This window comes from Saccopteryx leptura, chromosome 1 (genome assembly GCF_036850995.1).
Source record: "Saccopteryx leptura isolate mSacLep1 chromosome 1, mSacLep1_pri_phased_curated, whole genome shotgun sequence".
Classification (NCBI taxonomy): Eukaryota; Metazoa; Chordata; class Mammalia; order Chiroptera; family Emballonuridae; genus Saccopteryx; species Saccopteryx leptura.
This window is the reverse complement of record NC_089503.1, coordinates 257,598,335-257,617,853: the sequence shown is the minus strand read 5'-3', so window position 1 is coordinate 257,617,853 and position 19,519 is coordinate 257,598,335. Positions and strand designations below refer to the sequence as shown.

The 19,519-nt window shown below is 46.8% G+C and overlaps 1 protein-coding gene across 10 annotated transcripts in view; it reads left to right on the top strand.

Moving 5' to 3' along the window:
- Positions 1-19,519, top strand: part of BRD4 (bromodomain containing 4) — a 94,111-nt gene that overhangs the window by 48,353 nt on the left and 26,239 nt on the right. For 6 of the 10 annotated variants that reach the window (XM_066348438.1, XM_066348449.1, XM_066348419.1 and 3 more), the window contains 5 exons: positions 11,128-11,446; positions 15,298-15,435; positions 16,693-16,828; positions 18,107-18,390; positions 19,025-19,387. In XM_066348438.1, the coding sequence (XP_066204535.1) occupies positions 11,162-11,446; positions 15,298-15,435; positions 16,693-16,828; positions 18,107-18,390; positions 19,025-19,387 (1,206 nt within the window). In that variant the 5' untranslated portion in view covers positions 11,128-11,161. Of the gene's footprint in view, positions 1-11,127; positions 11,447-12,937; positions 13,010-15,297; positions 15,436-16,692; positions 16,829-18,106; positions 18,391-19,024; positions 19,388-19,519 lie in introns of those variants that run through there. The other 4 variants (XM_066348427.1, XM_066348476.1, XM_066348484.1 and 1 more) reach the window with 3 other exon arrangements.

Below are 19,519 nucleotides of genomic sequence, written 5' to 3'. Positions count from 1 at the left end.
AGAGCTGCCTTTGGCTCACAGCCACTGGCTAGGCAAGTCTGGCTGATGAGAGACATGAATGCTGTTCTCAATAGCTGCCTGAACCAGTCAGATGGACAAGAATCCTGTGTGTGCTTCCCCGCTGACACAGATCATGCAGTGAAACGGGCTATGGCCATTAATGGGAAGTAGCTTCTGCTTTGAGAATGAGGGAACAGACCTTCTGATACTCATGTTTTATAACCAGTGTAACTAACATTCCATGAAACGTGTTCTTCAGACAGGGTAAGATTTGCAGCAGATTAACTAATATTGAAAAGTTGCCACGTTTTTACCCCAAGTTGGAGTTCCCACCCCTTTCTCTTTGTCCCTGGGTAGAATCTTGTACTTCCCTTAAATGATTTTTTACAGAAGAGCCTTGTAGTGGTGGTAAGGTGGCTTCCTTTGTCTCAAGGGTGTGTGCAGCTGTGAATTTGTGATCTCTTTAGAGACTGGGGTCACCTGGCATTGGCCAGCATTTTGCTTGGCATGAAAGAAGTTCAGGCTGCAGCCCATGTGCCCTTTACTGCTTGGGATGCATAAATAAAAACTTGGTTTCTGCTCCCTTGAACCCTGCTGGCCATGGCACCAGCAGGGAACTGTGCTTCAGATTTTACCTATGACATGGCCCAAGTCTCACACTGCAAACATGCCAGGTGCTATAAGAGTTATCTTGGCTCTGATTTATTCATGGGAGTGAAATTATTTGTAAATACCACTCCTGGAAATCTGACTTGAGACTCAGCTCAAGGGGCCACCTGGCATTCTGCAGAGAAGTTAGGTCTGCACATGAATAAATATTAGGATGTGGGAGTGGGGTGTCATTGGCTAAACTGCAGACCAATCAGGTCCAGCGGTGCTGGTCGACTGGGCCTCTGGAGCCAGAACATTCCAAATACAGCCCCAGGTAACCTTTGACCAACCAGGCCACTACCTACTCTGCTTCCAGGTTGCTGTGGGAATGAAGATGAGGGTGAGAATGCCACTACCTACCTTAGAGGGTTGCTGTGAGGATTAACCAAGTGGATATAGATCAAGTGCTTAGTGCAGAGTACCAGTCCAGGAAGTACCAGGTACCTACGGGCAAACTTTCCTAGGCCCTGGTGCAGATGTGCATGGTGATGGTCTGCTAAGTGTGCTCACCATCTTTCATAGGAGAATTTATGAAACTTTTAGTCAACCTGCCCTGCTCCTGCCCTCCCTGGCATCTTGCTACCTACGTGCTCTGTCACTGTATCACAGGAGTGAGTGAATGGCCAGGACAGTTGAGGCAGGGTCATTGGGTTTCGTGGGCTCTTTGGGAGACCAGGACTTGAGGTGGAACCACAATTACAAAGTATAACTGGTCACAACCTGCTAGGTCAGGGGTCGGGAACCTTTTTGGCTGAGAGAGCCACGAACACCACATATTTTAAAATGTAATTCCATGAGAGCCATAAAACGACCCGTGTACGTTAGGTATTATCCAATAAAAATTTGGTGGTGTTCAGAGGACAGCTGTGATTGGCTCCAGACACCCGCAACCATGAACATGAGCGGCAGGAAATGAATGGATTGTAATACATGAGAATGTTTTATATTTTTAACGTTATTATTTTTTTTATTAAAGATTTGTGAGCCAGATGCAGCATCAAAAGAGCCACAGGTTCCCGACCCCAGTGCTAGGTTAACTCAGCCTCTGTAATGGATAGAACTGGGACTGAATTTAGAGATCAGCTGATTCCTGAACAGGTGCATATAGCCTTTCTCTTTTCCTCTCTTGCTTGCCCCCAGAGTCCCAGAACCAAGTCTACCCCATGTCTGTCTGTCTGTTGAAATTGGAAAAAACATTATAGTTGTGTTGTGTGCTAAATAATGTCCTTAAGATGTTTTCGGATCACTTAGTCCTGGCTGCGTGGCTCAGTTGATGAGCACCTGGTCCCAATACAGCAAGGTGTTGCGGGTTCGGTCCCTGGTCAGGGCATATACAAGAATCAATCACTGAATGCATATATAAGTGGAACAGCAAATCAGTTGTTTCTTTCTCCCTCCAACCCTTTCTCCTTCCCTCCTTCCTTCCTCTAAAATCAATCAAGAAGTAAAATATTTTTTTATTGTTTTCAGATCACCTAAATGAGTTGGGATGATAACAGAATGTCTTTGAAAGCAGGAGTGCTTAATCTGGGGTCTGTAAATTTAGGAAAGAATTTACTTTGTTATTTTTTATTAACCCAGAAGTTCCCAAACTTTTGTGGTTCACAACATCCTCAGCATCTCAATGTTTTTGTGATGCAAACAACTGAATAAGTACTAATGTCCCAACAACAATATAGCTGTTTGAAAAAAATAATAAAACATGTAAATTGAAAGGAAGGCTGTACCCTTACATAATCACAGTTTCTTCCAAATGGAATGTGTGTACTGGTTGCACAGCTCCTCATGCTTTAAAACCAGATTGGAAACCTGCTGCCTGCATTTTCTGTACCACATTTTTTTTATGTTATCTGCTTTTTATTATAGCAACTGCTGAACACCAAGCTTTTCAAAAGAAATATAATGCCATCTAATGTTGAAATGATTGGTTTCCTTATGCTGATAATTCCCACAGTGTCCCTCTGGGTTACTACTACATCCTTGACATTGAGATTGGGAACCAGGGCCCCTTCTATCTAATCCCTCTTTATCTTTTTCTTATTTCTCTAAACTGGGAACATGTTGTAAGAAATCTGTTGGGAATAGATCCAGAAATGGGACACCAATTTGGATCACGCAACCTTCTTTGGGTTGAAAACAATAAGTGAAGATCTTTTCCTGTCCCCTGTCCTTGAACTTACTCAACACAGTGATTGATGGCTCCTGTCTTTGAGCCACAGGTCATTATGACAGTAGGGGACAGTATTTTGGGATCTTTTAGACATAACGTTGGTTGAATTGGTTAAAGATGCTGTCAGCTTGTCATGAGAATCCAAGCAGTAAACTCCTCTTCATATCTCCTGGTAGATTTATGAGTTTCCATATTTCCAGCCTCTCTCTCCATCAAGCCTAGGTACTGGGAGCCATTCATTTTCTGCAGGACTCAGACACACAGAAGCAACCCAGCCACTCAACCTCACTGATGTACTCTGTCCCTGTGCATCACCTCTTGGATTCCCCATCTTTTGTGTGTCTGAACAGCATGCTGCATGTGTGCAGGTATAATTGAGGAATGAAACTCCAGGCAGGAGGCCCTGGCCGGTTGGCTCAGTGGTAGAGCGTCGGCCTGGCGTGCAAGGGGTCCCGGGTTCGATTCCCGGTCAGGGCACATAGGAGAAGCCCCATCTGCTTCTCCACCCCTCCCCCTCTCCTTCCTCTCTGAAGAGGCTCCCCTCCCGCAGCCGAGGCTCCATTGGAGCAAAGATGGCCCGGGCGCTGGGGATGGCTCCTTGGCCTCTGCCCCAGGCGCTAGAGTGGCTCTGGTCGCGACAGAGCGACGCCCCGGAGGGGCAGAGCATCGCCCCCTGGTGGGCAGAGCGTTGCCTCCTGGTGGGCGTGCCGGGTGGATCCCGGTCGGGCGCATGCGGGAGTCTGTCTGACTGTCTCTCCCCGTTTCCAGCTTCGGAAAAATACAAAATTAATTAATTAATTAATTAAAAAAAAAAAACAACTCCAGGCAGGAATGGGATTCTCCTATTGTCTACCTCTAGAATGTTCCTCCAAGCCCCCCCCCCCCCCCACACACACACATTATATTCCCAACCCTGCAGGTTACGTACTTGTGTGGTCACTTGTTACCTGCACTGTGCCATCCCATTTGCCCTCCCTTCAGCTTCTTTGATGCGTTAGTATCTTTCCTGTCTCCAAACCTGTACCTATGTTACAGACAGGTCTTAACTTCTCCTGTCTGTTACAGCCTTGTCTTTCTCTACTCTTTTCTTTTTTTCTGATCTTTATTATTTCCTTCCTTCTACTACTCTGAGCTTTGCTTGCTGTGCTTTTTCTAGCTTCTTAAGGTATGCCTGTAATGCTGTGAACTTCCCTCTCAGTACTGCTTTTGCTATGTCCCATAAATTTTGAGTTGTTGTATGTTCATTATCATTTGTTTCTAGGTTTTTTTTTATTTATTCTTTGATCTCATTGTTAACCCATTCGTTATTTAATAACATGCTATTTAGTTTCCAAGTGTTTGAGTATTTTTCAGTTTTTCTGTTGTGGTTGATTTCTAGTTTCATGCCATTGTGATCAGAGAAAATGCTCGATATGATTTCAATCTTAAATTTGTTGAGACCGCGTTTGTGCCCTAACATGTGGTCTATCTTAGAGAATGTACCATGAGCACTTGAAAAGAATGTATATTCTGCCCTGGCCGGTTGGCTCAGCAGTAGAGCGTCGGCCTAGCGTGCGGAGGACCCGGGTTCGATTCCCGGCCAGGGCACACAGGAGAAGCGCCCATTTGCTTCTCCACCCCTCCGCTGCGCTTTCCTCTCTGTCTCTCTCTTCCCCTCCCGCAGCCAAGGCTCCATTGGAGCAAAGATGGCCCGGGCGCTGGGGATGGCTCTGTGGCCTCTGCCTCAGGCGCTAGAGTGGCTCTGGTCGCAACATGGCGACGCCCAGGATGGGCAGAGCATCGCCCCATGGTGGGCGTGCCAGGTGGATCCCAGTCGGGCGCATGCGGGAGTCTGTCTGACTGTCTCTCCCTGTTTCCAGCTTCAGAAAAATGGAAAAAAAAAAAAAGGTATATTCTGCTGCTTTAGGGTGAAAGGTTCTGAAGATATCTACTAAATCGAGTTGATCTAGTGTGTCCTTTTAGTCTGCTGTTTCTTCGTTAATTTTCTTTCTTGAGGATCTATCTAGTGATGTTAGTGGGGTATTGAAATCCCCTACTATTATAATATTGCTGTTGATCTCGCCCTTTATATCCATCAAAGTCTGCTTTATATATTTAGGTGCTCCTATGTTAGGTGCATAGATATTTATAATGGTTATATCTTCCTGTTGGATTGCTTCCTTTATCATTATGTAGTGACCTTCTTTATCTCTTACTATAGCCTTTGTTTTAAAGTCCATTTTGTCTGATATAAGGATTGTTACCCCAGCTTTTTTTTTTCCGTTTGCATGAAATATTTTTATTTATTTATTTATTTTTTTAACATAGAGAGTCAGATAGGGACAGACAGGAACGGAGAGAGATGAGAAGCATCGATCATTAGTTTTTCGTTGCGACACCTTAGTTCATTGATTGTTTTCTCATATGTGCCTTGACCGTGGACCTTCAGCAGGCCTAGTAACCCCTTTCTTGAGCCAGCGACCTTGGGCTCAAGCTGGTGAGCTTTTTGCTCACACCAGATGAGCCCGCGCTCAAGCTGGGGATCTCGGGGCTTGAACCTGGGTCCTCTGCATCCCAGTCCGACACTATCCACTGCGCCACCGCCTGGTCAAGCCATGAAATTTTTTTTTCATCCTTTTCCTTCAGTCTATGTGCATCTTTTGTTTTAAGGTGTGTCTCTTGTAGACAGCATATGTATGGGTCCTGTTTTCTTATCCATGCAGCTAACCTATGTCTTTTGATTGGATCATTTAATCCATTTACATTTAAAGTTATTGATATGTAGTTTATCTACTCTTTTCTACCTCACCCTCCACAGGACTATACACTCTTCCTGTCCATGGCCAGAGCAGACCTGTCCTTCTCCTTTGCAGTACTCACCCAGGTATTGCTTAGTCACTTAAAGAATGTCATGTCAACGGCAGAGTCCCCATTCTGGTGTGGAGCTCAGGTGGAAAGTATTGACTTGAATGAGTAATGGTCTGGGTCTGGCCAGTTACCACATTTTCCCTGTAAGAATGAGAGCTGCTTTTCCAGAGCTTTGCCATCGAACTCAGAGCCTCAGGATGACAGTCTGCTGTAGTCACTGTAGGTACCTTCTGGCACCTGCTGTGTATTGGGAGGATGAGAGTGAAGTGAAAATGGCCCTGTCCTTCCACAAAGAGTTCAAGAAAGCCCATGAAAGGCTTACAGGTGACAGGGAAGAGATATGTTGTGGGCCCCTTGTGTTGTTTGGTACATGGATGGTAGGGGCTGGGGTGGTATGGAGTAAGGGCAACTGCTGTGGGAAGAATTTACCCAAGACTGCAGCCTAGTTGGTTCTACCTCAGGAAAGTCATCCTGGTCCTTATGTAGAGGCTCTCTGATGCCTGTGGTCTTTGACCCACAACAGACTAGATTCTTGTTGTTTTCCTTTTTGCTACAGTAGGAATGAATGGCTTTCTTTCTTTCTCTCTTTCTTTCTTTCTTTCTTTCTTTTATTTATTTATTTTATTTCTTTAAATGAATGGCTTCTTGAAGTTTTTAAGGATTTCACTTGCCTGTACTCATGGGTGGGCTGAGCTGCAAAATGCAGGTTGTCTGGGTATGGCCTCTCAAAGGGTCGCCCCTGCGTTGGTGCATAACAGGAGTCCTGGGCATCTCATAGCGATCACCGTGGCTAAGTTGTTGTATATGGCATTCCCTTACACCAGAGCCATAGATGTCACCTGTCACTGGTTTTCCTCAGACCTAATAAAATTCAAGTTACCTATGACTCCCAGGTCCATCTCATCTATTGAACATATATCTTCACAATTGAACTGAAAACCTCTAGCAGTTTCTTTTTTTTTGGAATTGACCTCACATGTTACAAGTGTATGGGTTTTATGCTTTAGTTTCTCATGTTAGTCAAGATGGTGGCCATCCTATCCCAACCATTAGCTCCCCTCCCCCCAAATATATTTATTTCAATTTATTTCAGAGGAGAGAGAGAGGGGGCAAGGAGCGGGAAGCATTGACTCATAGTAGTCGCTTCTTAATGTGTACCTTGACTGGGCAAACTCGGGGTTTTGAACCAACGACTTCAGCATTCCAGGTCAGTGCTTTATCCACTGAGCCACTACAGGTCAGGCAACAACCATTAGCCTTGTACCCTCCTGGGGTGCATATTCAGCTCACAGGTGGTTCATAGGCCAACTGAAACTCCCCATAAATTGTGTCAGATTCTTGGCCACCATGGCTGGTTAGGCCTAATCTTGCCACGTCCTGTGTAAGTAATTTCTCTGTGCCTTGGTTTCCTCATCTTTAAAGTGGGGAAGAGGCCAAACACAATCTCATAAATGTTTTAAGGATTCAGATACTGCTGTGTGTTATACATGAACCAGCTGATTAGAAATATAGCTTTGTGGTGGATGTAGTTTAAAGCGCAGAGATGAAGCAGAGTTCAAGGACAGATTTTCTTTAGGAAAAACTCTGTTCAGTTTCTTTTCCCTCAAGGGGGGCCCATCTGGCCCTGGATTGAAGGTGAAGAAAAGTTGGTTACATTCAGAACCCTCTATCCCTTGGCTTCACAGAGAGTCCATTTGGAACCAGAAAGGGCACAGCCCACTGCCAGAGCTCCAGAAATCAGTTACTTTGGCTTCATCCTGCCTTAGGTTGTGGGAGATTTCCAGAATGTCCTTACTTAGTGGAAAATGTATGGGTTGCTTTCTCCTGGTGGGACATGTTTGGTAGAGACCCGCTGTCCTTGTGGCTGACAGGGCTCCGCAGCTCTGAGGCTAAAATGACGACTCCTGTAGGGTGGGGTCATACCTGCCCCTTGCCTGCAGGGGTTCACCTGGCACATGCTTGGCTGTGTGATTCCTGAGCCTTGTTCTAGGTGATATCTAATAGTGGAAACCAAGCTTCATGTCATTCTTTGTCTTCCCTTGGTGCCACCTCCCTTCCATATTTACTTCTCTAGTATATCATAAATGGAGGCTGTTTGTTCCCTTTTGTCCCTTTTGGCATGTTGATCTGCTGAATGGTCAACTGCAGACTTTTTTTTTTTTTTTTTTTGTGGCAGAGACAGATCAGAGAGAGGGACAGATAGGGACAGACAGACACAGACAAGGAGAGAGATGAGAAACATCAATTCTTCATTGCGGTTCCTTAGTTGTTCATTGATTGGTTTCTCATATGTGCCTTGACCGTGGGGCTATAGCAGACCAAGTAACTCCTTGCTCGAGCCAGCAACCTTGGGCTCAAGCTGGTGAGCCTTGCTCAAACCAGATGAGCCCACACTCAATCAAGCTGGTGACCTCGGGGTCTTGAACCTGGGTCCTTCCTCCACATCTCAGTCCAACGCTCTTATCCACTGCGCCACCGCCTGGTCAGGCTGCAGACATTTTTAATCCCAGTGACATACTTCTCTGTGGTGCTGCCCTTCTGTCAGTTTTAAGTACTCAGCATGTTCTGTACCTCTCTCTGCCTCATTGGCAGCCGCTGGACCAATGGCTCCTGGGCAGCTGGCAAGTTGTCCACGGCATTCACCCCCATCTTTCCCTCCTGTCTCACTGGCCCCCACCCAAGTTTCTGAAGTTGCCCAATAAATTATTACCCCATCCACTTACCTATCTGTGAAAGTCTGACATCCTGTGAATGTTTTTCTGTCTTCCCTCCCTCTTCCAAAAGTTTCCTGCAAACTCTCCTGGCCTACTGGCTTACCTACCTGCAGCCTACATTCGGGTCTTGGCTGGCTTCCCTCTGTAGAAAATCACAGAGTGAGGCCACAAGCCAGAGGCCTTCTGTGTAATAAGAAATAGTCCTTCCTCTTAAAGCAAACATGGATTCAGTTCTCGTACTCTAAGATTCAGTGTCTTGCATGTCGTAGCTTTGGGCTACTCCCATGTGGGTCAACTCCTTGTGGCAGCCTTCTTGTTGGAGCAAGCAGCATGCTCTTTTGTTTTCTAGCCAAGGTGATAGCTGTATCTACAGCTGACCAGAGCATCATGGAAGGAGCTATCTCCCTTACCATGTCAATTTTTTTCAGCTCTTAGACTTATCCTGGAACAAGGACCCCTCTGCTGGGGGCACCTGGCCAGAACCCACATGTGGGGCAGTCACACTGCCTGCTTCTGGAGATCCAGCTCTCCACAGTCCCACATGACAGACTGACTGCCGAGTAGCTTTTACATAGCAAGCTCTCCTCAGTGCTTTTCAAATTTGATCATTTGCAAGAACTGCATTTACAAAACCCTTTGTGGAAACTTTGGTTTAAATTACACTTGGGTGCCTGACCAGGCCGTGGCGCAGTGGATAGAGCATCAGACTGGGACACAGAGGACCCAGATTTGAAAACCTGAGGTCACCAGCTTGAGCATGGGCTCATCCGGCTTGAGCACAGGATCGCTGGCTTGAGTGTGGGATCGTGGATCGTAGACATGACCCCATGGTCCCTGGCTGGAGCCCAAGGTCGCTTTCTGAGCAAGGTGTCAGTTGTTCTGCTGTAGCCATTAATTAGGTCAAGGCACATATGAGAAAGCAATCAATGAACAACTAAGGTGTTGCAACAAAGAATTGATGCTTCTCACCTCTCCCCCTTCTGTCTCTCCCTATCTGTTCCTCTTTCTGTCTCTGTCACCAAAAAAACCACAACAAACAAATAAATTACACTTGGACTGAATTATAGTCATCAGCAGCTAGATTGCCTGGCATGTGCTTAGATGTTCCAGAAAGAAAACCATGACAGAGCCAGCCAGTTTGCCCTGTCTTGTTTTGTCCCCTCAGCCTGCTAGAGTCCTGTGGTCCTAAAATAAGTCCTCATTCCTAAGCCTTTGCCTGATTTCTTCAGCCAGGGAGGTTTCTTATCCTTACTTACTTGAGTTTATTAATGGATATGCTCCTGTGATGCAGGTAGCTTCTAGCCAACAAAGTCTTATTCTGCTCACTGGATTTAAAGCTTTGTTTTGCCAGTAGAAAGGTGTCCAAAAAAAGTGCACAAAAATAATGCAAATGGTAAGCATAAGTTTGAGCAGATGTTTCTTCTCATTAATGGAGTGTGGAAATTCTCAGCAGTGTAAGGGGTGGGTTTGTGTTTCTGAAGGACAGTTTGGCAATAAAAACATGTAACTCTGACCTGCGGTTATCCCTTTAGAATAACTGAACAGGTACACAAAATTGCTTTTGTAAAGATGCTTTTGGCAGAATATGATGTAGCCTGAAGCATAGGTCATTTGGGTGAGAGGAGTCCCCGGGACAAGGTACTAAGATAGGCACTGAGCTGGGATGTCTCACAACTTGGGCCATGCAGGTCAAAGAAGGCGTGCCTCTTTATAGCTCTATATAAATAAGCTTTTAAAAGCAAGTTAATAAAATGGTAGGTCAAGCCTGACCAAGTGGTGGCACAATGGATAGAACATCATCCTGGGATGCTGAGGACCCAAGTTCAAAACTGTGAGGGTCGCCAGCTTGAGCGTGGGATTGCTGACTTGAGCATGGGATTGCTAGCTTGAGTGTGCAATCATAGACATGACCTCGTGGTTGCTGGCTTGAGCAAAGGGTGACTGGCTTAGCTGGAGTCCCCCACTCAAGGCACATACATATAAGAAAGCAATCTGAACAACTAAGGTACCGCAACTACAAGTGGATACTTCTCATCTCTCTCCCTTTCTCTTTCTGTGTGTTTATTTGTGTCTGTTTCTCACATAAAAATAAAATGGTAGTTCAAGTATGGATTCATTGTTGTGTTATCAACAGTTTCTTGTGGTATTTCTTTAATCAGCAGCCAAATATTATTTAAGTTTTCAGATGTTCTTAGTGTGAGGCTTAGCCTGGAGCACTCAGCTGTGGATAATGGCCATCCAGGAGGATGAGCCAGCCTTCTTATTCCTTCCTGCCTGGCCTCACCTCACCAAATGAAATTACTGACTTGGATCCATGATTCATGAACCACAAATACAAACAAGAATTTTAATGTAAATGACATATTTGGGTTTTTAAGTCGTCATATTTTCACACACAGGCAGTGTCCCCTTAAAGCTCTCAGATGTTATGGAAACCTAGTTTGTTGCTCATTATCCCTCCTTCTCCATGAGCTTCATAAAACCATAGCCCCTGCCGCCTCCTGTTTGGCTCGCCTCCATGCCCTCTCCCTCCCCACTGATACCTGGTTGCTCTTTCCTGCTACGGGACGAGGAGAGCAGGTGTTTTTAGTTAGTTCATGGAGTGGGTCCTTGGCCTACTAAGTAAGTTTGGCCCTACTTGACCAAACCAGTTTCTACGAGAGAAGCTCAATCTTTGGGGCATGGGGACACACGTCATTATGGTGACGCCTCTCTGCTGATGGTGGCTTTTCTCTTCCTTTTTAGAGTTCTTGGTGAAGAATGTGATGGGATCAGTAGCATGTCTGCGGAGAGCGGCCCTGGGACGAGATTAAGAAATCTGTCCGTAATGGGGGATGGACTAGAAACTACCCAAATGTCTACAACGCAGGCCCAGGCCCAACCCCAGCAAGCCAACGCAGCCAGCACCAACCCCCCGCCCCCGGAGACCTCCAACCCCAACAAGCCCAAGAGACAGACCAATCAACTGCAATATCTGCTCAAAGTGGTGCTCAAGACACTATGGAAACACCAGTTTGCGTGGCCTTTCCAGCAGCCTGTGGATGCCGTCAAGCTAAACCTCCCTGTGAGTAGCTTGGGCAGGACCCAGGGTAGTATCCTCCAGGGTTCCTCCTGTGCTACTCCTGGGGAGGACACTCTTGGGCAGTGTAGAGATACTCTTGAGTTGTTGTGAAAGCATGAGGCCCATCTCTGAACTCCAGCACCCTTGGGGCCCTGGAGTGAGTGGTTTCAACAGTTCTAATGAGTAGAGATGAGAAAGGACAGAGGACATGCTAATTAGCTAAGCAGTAACTGGTTTCTTAGAGACTAGAATCCCAGGAAATAGTATGTAGAGAGTGACTGAAATAAGAGTAAAGGAGTGCTTGCAATTTTCTTTCCATTCCATAGGGAGCTGAAGTGGGAGTATTTGGGGGTCTAGCCCCCCCTCAGGTGCTCCCAACCTGTCCAGGAGAAGTAGATGCAGTTGGTCAAGCCGTGAGGGAAGAGGCTGGTTTGCTGCAATAACATTCCTATTCTGGTACTGGCGCCATCATTGTCACCCAGAGCATAGAGCAGGAGAGGTAGGGTATGGGAGCATCTTTGTCCCAGCTGCCTCTCTGAATGTCCTCAGAGCCACCTGCCCCTGCATGGCCACACCACACTTGCTCATGTTTTTGTTTTTTTTTGTTTTTTTCTTAGTACTGCTGTGCCTCTTCTATCTCTAGAGAGGTTTGTTTGCCCACATCCTTAGCAAATAATTATGGAAGCTCAACGTGTATCCCTAACTGAATCTCAGGGAAAATGCTTTAATTTTTTTTCTTAAAATACTTCAATTTTTTTTTTCTTCAACGCATCAAGGACTGATTCTCTTTAAATTGCCCTCTGCTCTTTGCTAAGTCTACCACCCTTACATCCTCACCCTCCGAACTAGGGACTAGAATTAGATATTCCTGGTAGGGGCTTATGAGTGCTAGAGCTGCACAGCTCTAGGAGCCTCAGCCAGGCACCCAGTTTCAAGAAGGATGAACGCACCAGCGTGATTCTCCTAGCTTGAAGGCGGCCACTGTGTGACAAAAATTCAGTGTTATCTGCCTGTGGAATATGTCATGTGCACTCAGGAAGAGAGAGTCAGGAGAGAGGACACTTCACGTCTGAATCATAAACTTGCTCAGGAAAGGGGGTGGAGACAAAAGAGGCTCCTCACCAGATTCAGGTTTGAGAGGCCACTCTTGCCGTTTTCTATGACAACAGGTAGAAGCAGCTGACCTGTCACTGGAGGAAAGCTCTTGGGAGAGCTTGCTACTCTGGTCTCTGGCTGAGCTGCTGTGCAGGGTCCACAAATTTGTGACCACCACAGGGTGATCTCTCCAGAGCAAAGACAAAAACCGGGGGAGAAGAAGCCTGGGGATGGAAATCAGGGGGGCCTGCAGCTTTTAGGCCACTGAAGGGAGGTGGGAGCCTGCAGAGGGATGCCAGGAGACCTGTCAGCAGAGAGCAGCCCCCTACACTTCCACATTGGAGGATAAAGGGGGGCCAGAGATGAGGATTCCGACCTGACCCTCCTGTTGGCCTTTAGGAGGGCATTGGTGACCTTAGGAAGATGTGACGCAGAAGTAGAAACCAGATTCGCGACGGTGTGAATGAGAAGGTGAGGATGCGAAGCCATCATTTGAAGAAATTTGGCTTTGAAGGGAAACGCAGCAGGGTCAGAACAAAGAAGGGGTTGGTTTGTATAGGATGATGTAGAGGGCTAAGAGGGTGAGTCAGCAGAAGGAGAAAGGGCACTGTGGGACCCAGGATTTCTAGATAGCACCTTTCCAGTCAGTGGGACAGGCGCAGGGGAGGGTGGCCTTATTAGGCTAAGGGTTCCCCATTTCTCTGTGACTATTGACATCACCTTCAGCAGCTCTGATCTAGGAAGGAGAGATGATGGATAGTGGCACTGCTCCGGTATCTTCAGAGAGGTGGGATAATGAGTAGCAGACCCAGAGGAAAGGGGATGGTGGATGCTGGTTGGCTGTGAGCAATGTCATGCTAAAATCCAGATTTTAGAGACCCTCCCCCCTTTTCAGGAGATGTTAATAGGGCCACCCCAAAAAAGATTTTTTTTTTTCTATGATGCCTAAAAGTTCCTTATCTTCATTTTGGCTCCTGGTCCTTGCTGGTTGTTTCATTAGAATGCCTGCCTCTGTCAAATTCAGTACTCGTGTATGGTTAGACTGTCATGCTTCTAAACCAGTGGTAGTCAACCTGGTCCCTACTGCCCACTAGTGGGTGTTCCAGCTTTCATGGTGGGTGGTAGCGGAGCAACCAGACTATAAATAAAAAGATAGATTTAACTATAGTAAGTTGTTTTATAAAGATTTATTCTGCCAAACTTAGCGAAACTCCGACATAAAGTACTTGGTAAGTAATTATTATTATATGCTTTAATTTGCTGTAACTCTGCTTTATAAATTTTATAAAGTAAAGTTACTTCCCTACTTTATAATAGTCACCATTACTGTGGAACCAGTGGGTGGTTAGAAAATTTTACTACTAACAGAGATACAAAAGTGGATGGTAGGTTGACTACCCCTGCTCTATACCCATTGCTTCCCTATAAGTCCTTTTCTCCCATACCCGCTTTTGTCTTCATTTCACCTCCTCCTTTGTGCTCCACCCTCAACCACTGTCCTATTTGCCCTTGAGCCACTTGGCACACCATGGCCACTTCAAGCGCCTGACACCATTCTAAGAGACCTGGCCATAAATAAAATCTGAATTTCCACTGGGGTGGATATATTTGGACATGGTTCTTTTAGGAGAGGTGATCAGAACATAGTATAATGTAGAAAGTCTGGTTCAGTTTCTCCTTGGAGGCTTCCTGATCAGGGTGCTTAGACCTGGAATCTGTGCAAGGCAGTAGCTTTTGTTTCTTTCCCTTGGGTGTCAGAGCAAGAGACACCTCACATTTCTGGCTTGCCTTTTCAGCACTGCCTACCACCATTCCTGGATAGGGCATTGGCATGTGCTGAATACATAGGCCTGCCCCTGCCATCACGCTTTCACTTGGACTTGGTTCTCATACCCCATCCAAGTCTAATTATGGGATTTTTGGTGCAGCTGGCTGGCTGCATGCACGTTCCCTGCCTGGCCCTCGGGTCCTTCCACCTGGAAACCCAGGTACTGCCTGATCTATCCCCAAATTGCCCTGTGAGTGCTTTTAAAAATAAATGTTTGGTTTTACTATTCTAGACTTAAAGAAAAGTTGTGGCAACAGTAGTGTTTGATTCAAGGGCTTTATGACATCTATGCCTACCGTCTGACTCCTTCTGTTTGGTAGATCCAAGAATTTAAGAAGTAGGTCTGTGAGGGCTGTGCGGATTCCTTATTTAGCAGTTAACCTGTTTAGTTGTTAGTTCCCGATACTAATGAATCCTTAGTGGTAGACTGTGTGCAAGTGAAAGAAGTAAAAGTCCAATGAATTTGACTGAAGGTGGGAGGTCATCTTTGTGGTTCTTCAGTGTGACAGGAAGCAGGGGATCCAGTTGTGGGTGGGCATTTTATGGACATAGAATTTCACATTGTGGAAAGAAAGACCTGCCACAGGTGATTTTACTAGATAAGAAACTGCTTTTTAAAGGCTTTATGCTCTCCCTATTATTTATTGTAAATGGGACATTTTTTTAACATCAAAAAAATAGATCTCAGTAAAGACAAACTGTTCTTAGATGGGGCACTTGGCAAACCTGAATGTTTTTTCTACAAATTACCACCCGGCATTTGGGAATTTTTCCCCTGGTCCCCTTTATCTGGGATCCCTTTGAGATTATTCACTGACGCCATGGAAGAGCTTCGGGCTGTGTATCTGTGGAGTGACCTGGAGTGAGATCCATAGGCTCACCTACAAGTGCTGTGTAGTAACACTGGCCTTCTGCTCTCTCTGTTCTCCAGGATTACTATAAGATCATTAAAACACCTATGGATATGGGAACAATAAAGAAGCGGTTGGAAAACAACTATTACTGGAATGCTCAGGAATGTATCCAGGACTTCAACACTATGTTTACAAATTGTTACATCTACAACAAGGTGAGATGTGGGGGCCAGTGTTCAGCTGTCCTATGAGGAGGAGGAGGAGGAGAAGGAGGAGGGTATGTCTGGAGCCCATGGGCAGGGGTGCTGGAGCAGATTGGAATCTGACAGAAGAGACTTAGAGGCAGGGGTAATGGAGCTTGTGGTCTTGCCTGTGACTGGTTGTCTTTCTTTTGCGGGGAGAGGGGTGCTGCCATGTTTTACTTCTGGGTGGTCCTTGTTAGCTTGAAGCATGTACTTCTTATGCCCTTGGGGTTTTGGTTCTTGAGGACATGTAGTAGAGAAGGTATGAGGAGGACAGTGATGATTTATTTAAAAAGTCCATTTGGATGGTATAAATTGTCAGGAAGAAGGCTACTAAAATGTAGTTGTGCAAAGGTATCCTGAAACAGAAAGCTCAGTCTGAGAGAGGGGGTGATGGGGCCACCACATCTGGAACTGTGAACATGACCCATTGTCAACTTGTGGCCATAGAATCAAATATCCCCCAAACTTAAATGTAGACCTGAATATTACTTCTTAACCCAGTAGCCAAACCTTTCGGCTCGGCCATGCCATGAAGCCAGATCATTTGTTTACAGTTCAGACCACAGATGTGATTAAAACCAACCCTTTCAAATAAAACGGTCCTGGAGGGAGACACTATACAGAACTCAGCTTTTGACCTCTGCTGGTGTAGTGGGTAAAATTGCCCAGAAGAGATGGGTAGGTGAGTTTCTTGAAGTTTACCATATTTTTTTTTAAGTCGCAACTCTCATCACTAGATTTTAAGCAAAATGTGCACAGATGAGGTTTTCAGTTTAGAGATGAGGGGAGATTGGGGACTAAAAAGGCATTGTGAGATGGGCATTGCTCAGAATCCCAGTGAGCTGCCTTGGGGATGTACTGAGAAACATGGTTGGAGCCTTGTTAACATACCTATGGCGAGAAATCCTGTGTAATTCAGTGTATCTAGTGAAGTTGGATTGTGTCAAGGGAAGGGCCCTTGTCTGACCGATTGTTAGGTGTTTAAGGGATTAGGATGATTTCTCAGATGGGCCAGAGTTTAAAAGATTAGAGAGGAAAATGCTGGCTACAGGCACATGAGACTGTGATGCCTGGTGGGTATAACTGTATTGTGGGCCTTTAGGGTACCCTGAATATGATGCTTCACGCTTTGGGGCAAAGGTGGTTCTCACAGTATGGGGAGCTCTTGCTTTGCTTAGAAAGGGGTGAGGGCTTTCTGACCCTCAACCCACGTGTCTCCTCTTTCAGCCTGGAGATGACATAGTCTTAATGGCAGAAGCTCTGGAGAAACTCTTCTTGCAAAAAATCAATGAACTGCCCACAGAAGAAACAGAGATCATGATAGTCCAGGCAAAAGGAAGAGGACGTGGGAGGAAAGAAGCAGGTAAGCTTCTTTCCCAGCACTGTTTTTCTCTCACACTGCAAGAGCAAAGAAATGACTTTTCCCCCAGTGTTTTACCTTCTTCACTTCCAGTGGAGGACTAGGAGTGATAGGAAGGTGGCTGCAATTTAGTACAGTAGGGCCAGGTTCAGTGGTGGACCTGTCCCAGAGGATTCTATGACCATGTGACCCTCCCCCAAATTAGAAATAGCTGAGCCTTGCCTTTTTTGATGGACTTCAGTTAAAAAGAAAAGGTAACTTTTCAAAGCATTTTAAAGTTATGTGAATTCTTCATCCTACCAGCGCTATAGATAGTCTCTGCATTTCCATTTTAGAGGAAAGAAATGAACTTGACCAAAGGCAGTTATCTAACACCCCATCATAGAGTCTCTGGAGTTTATCTGAATTATCTTAATGTGCTTGTGTTGGAGCTGTGCCTGCTTTTTGGTGCCCCGTCTTCAAGCCTGCCTTTCCTGTTTCAGTGCTCATCCTTGCCTTCTGCATCTTGCCATTCATGGCTCCATGCTGCAGAATAGTGATGCTTACAAGGTGACCATGCTGTGAGCTGTGTTGAAAGAGCCAGCTTTCACCTGGCTTCCCACCCCACTCAGAAGTAGAGGCTTTATGGGAGTGAAGGGAGTCAGCTGCCTTGCAGTGCTGAGGGATAGCCAAGGAGAGTTGGTCTCGAGTTACCCTTTAGATCTGGGGCAGATGTGGGGCCACCTTGTGTGTCTGGGCTCTCCCACCCAGCTGCAAGGAGGCAGGAGCTGGCCAGCCTCCCTGTGGCTCAGGGAAGTGGAGGCTTGCCAGTTTCTAGAAGCCTTGGCCATGGCTTCCAATGCCTACCCCCTGCCAGGAACACTTTATTCAGAGGCAGTGCTTCTGGGAAAGAGGGCAGCACTGCCTGAAATTGCCCAGAAACATTTTTCCGCTCTCCATCACAGTCCTGGTGCTGATTCTCAGTGTGTTTCCTTCTTCACTCTGGGCCTCCCTGCTTGTGAGGGGTCTTTCTGCCTAAGCGGGTACTTGCAGCCAGGACCCCCCGGGAATTTTGAATACTGTGTGGCATTGCTGTTGAAGGTATCCCCGCCATAAACTACTATCCCACTGGCCCCCAGACAGGTGAGCAAACTTAGCCAAGGTCTGGGGGGTTCAAATCATTTTTGTAGGCAAATAGTTTTGGTGACACTGTGTCATGCCTATGAAGATGTGTGCTTGCCACATGTGGCAGCTTGCATGTGTCAGATACAGCATCTAACCACCTGTCCCTTTTATGGTTAGTAGGGATGGCAAAACCCGGTGTCTCTACGGTACCAAACACAATGCAAGCATCGACTCCTCCGCAGACGCAGACCTCTCAGCAGAACCCTCTGCCTGTGCAGGCCACACCTCACCCCTTCCCCGCTGTCACCCCAGACCTCATCGTCCAGACCCCTGTCACAGTGGTGCCTCCCCAGCCACTGCAGACTCCCCCACCAGTGCCCCCCCAACTCCCACCCCCTCCAACCCCCCAGTCCGTGCAGAGCCATCCACCCATTATTGCGGCCACCCCACAGCCTGTGAAGGTGAGTATTTTTCGTGTAGCCCAGTTGACCACTGGTGGGCTCCTGCCACCTTAGCTAGTGCCCCCCGCCTTTCACACCCCTTAATCCATAGCAGTGAGGCTTGTAGGAGAATTACCCATCATGCCAGTGCTTCATGTAGATCCCATCCTGGTTCCCAGGGCACTTGGAAGTGTTGAGGGGCTTGGGGGGGCAGGTTAAGCTGTGTTTAGGTTAGCACAGCTCAGAAGCTGCTGACCCAAAGACCCTATAATAAAGGCACTCCCTTCTGAGGTTGCTAGCCCCTCCCATTTCTGATTTAGAGCCATGTTGGCAGAGGCTGGCTAAATAGTTTCTGAAACATGCCTTCCAAGGTGGCCTACTGGCAGACTTGGCTCTGGGAGGCCCCCAAGCATTGGTAGGAAGCTGCTTCAGGAGGTTTTGTGGGCCTTTGGTGAGCAGATGTCTCACTCAGTGGTGCACATTCTCCTGCCCCTGGCAGAACCTGTCCCAGCTGCAGAGCAGAGTGGTGGGACAGGGTCTCCTTTCCCTTGGGAAGGTTGGGATCCTAGGAAGGACCTGGTCTGAGGAGTGACTTCAAGGGCTCACTATACTGGCCAGAACCCTGACTATGCTGTCTCACCTGTGCTCTTGCTAGACAAAGAAGGGTGTTAAGAGGAAAGCAGACACCACCACTCCTACTACCATCGATCCCATTCATGAGCCACCTTTGCTGCCCCCGGAGACCAAGACCACCAAGCTTGGCCCCCGGCGGGAGAGTAGCCGTCCTGTGAAGCCCCCAAAGAAGGATGTGCCTGATTCTCAGCAGCACCCGGCACCAGACAAGAGCAGCAAGGTCTCGGAACAGCTAAAGTGCTGCAGTGGCATCCTCAAGGAGATGTTCGCCAAGAAGCATGCGGCCTATGCTTGGCCTTTTTACAAGCCCGTGGACGTGGAGGCGCTGGGCCTTCACGACTACTGTGACATCATCAAGCATCCCATGGACATGAGCACAATCAAGGTGGGCGGGCACCCATGGGACCAGGGAAGATCCCACACTTGTGCCCCAGCAGCCCTAGAGACTCCTCACCAGCCCAAAGGAGCACAACGCCCCCTGCTGGGAACTGTAGAGACATGCTCCCAGACAATGTGG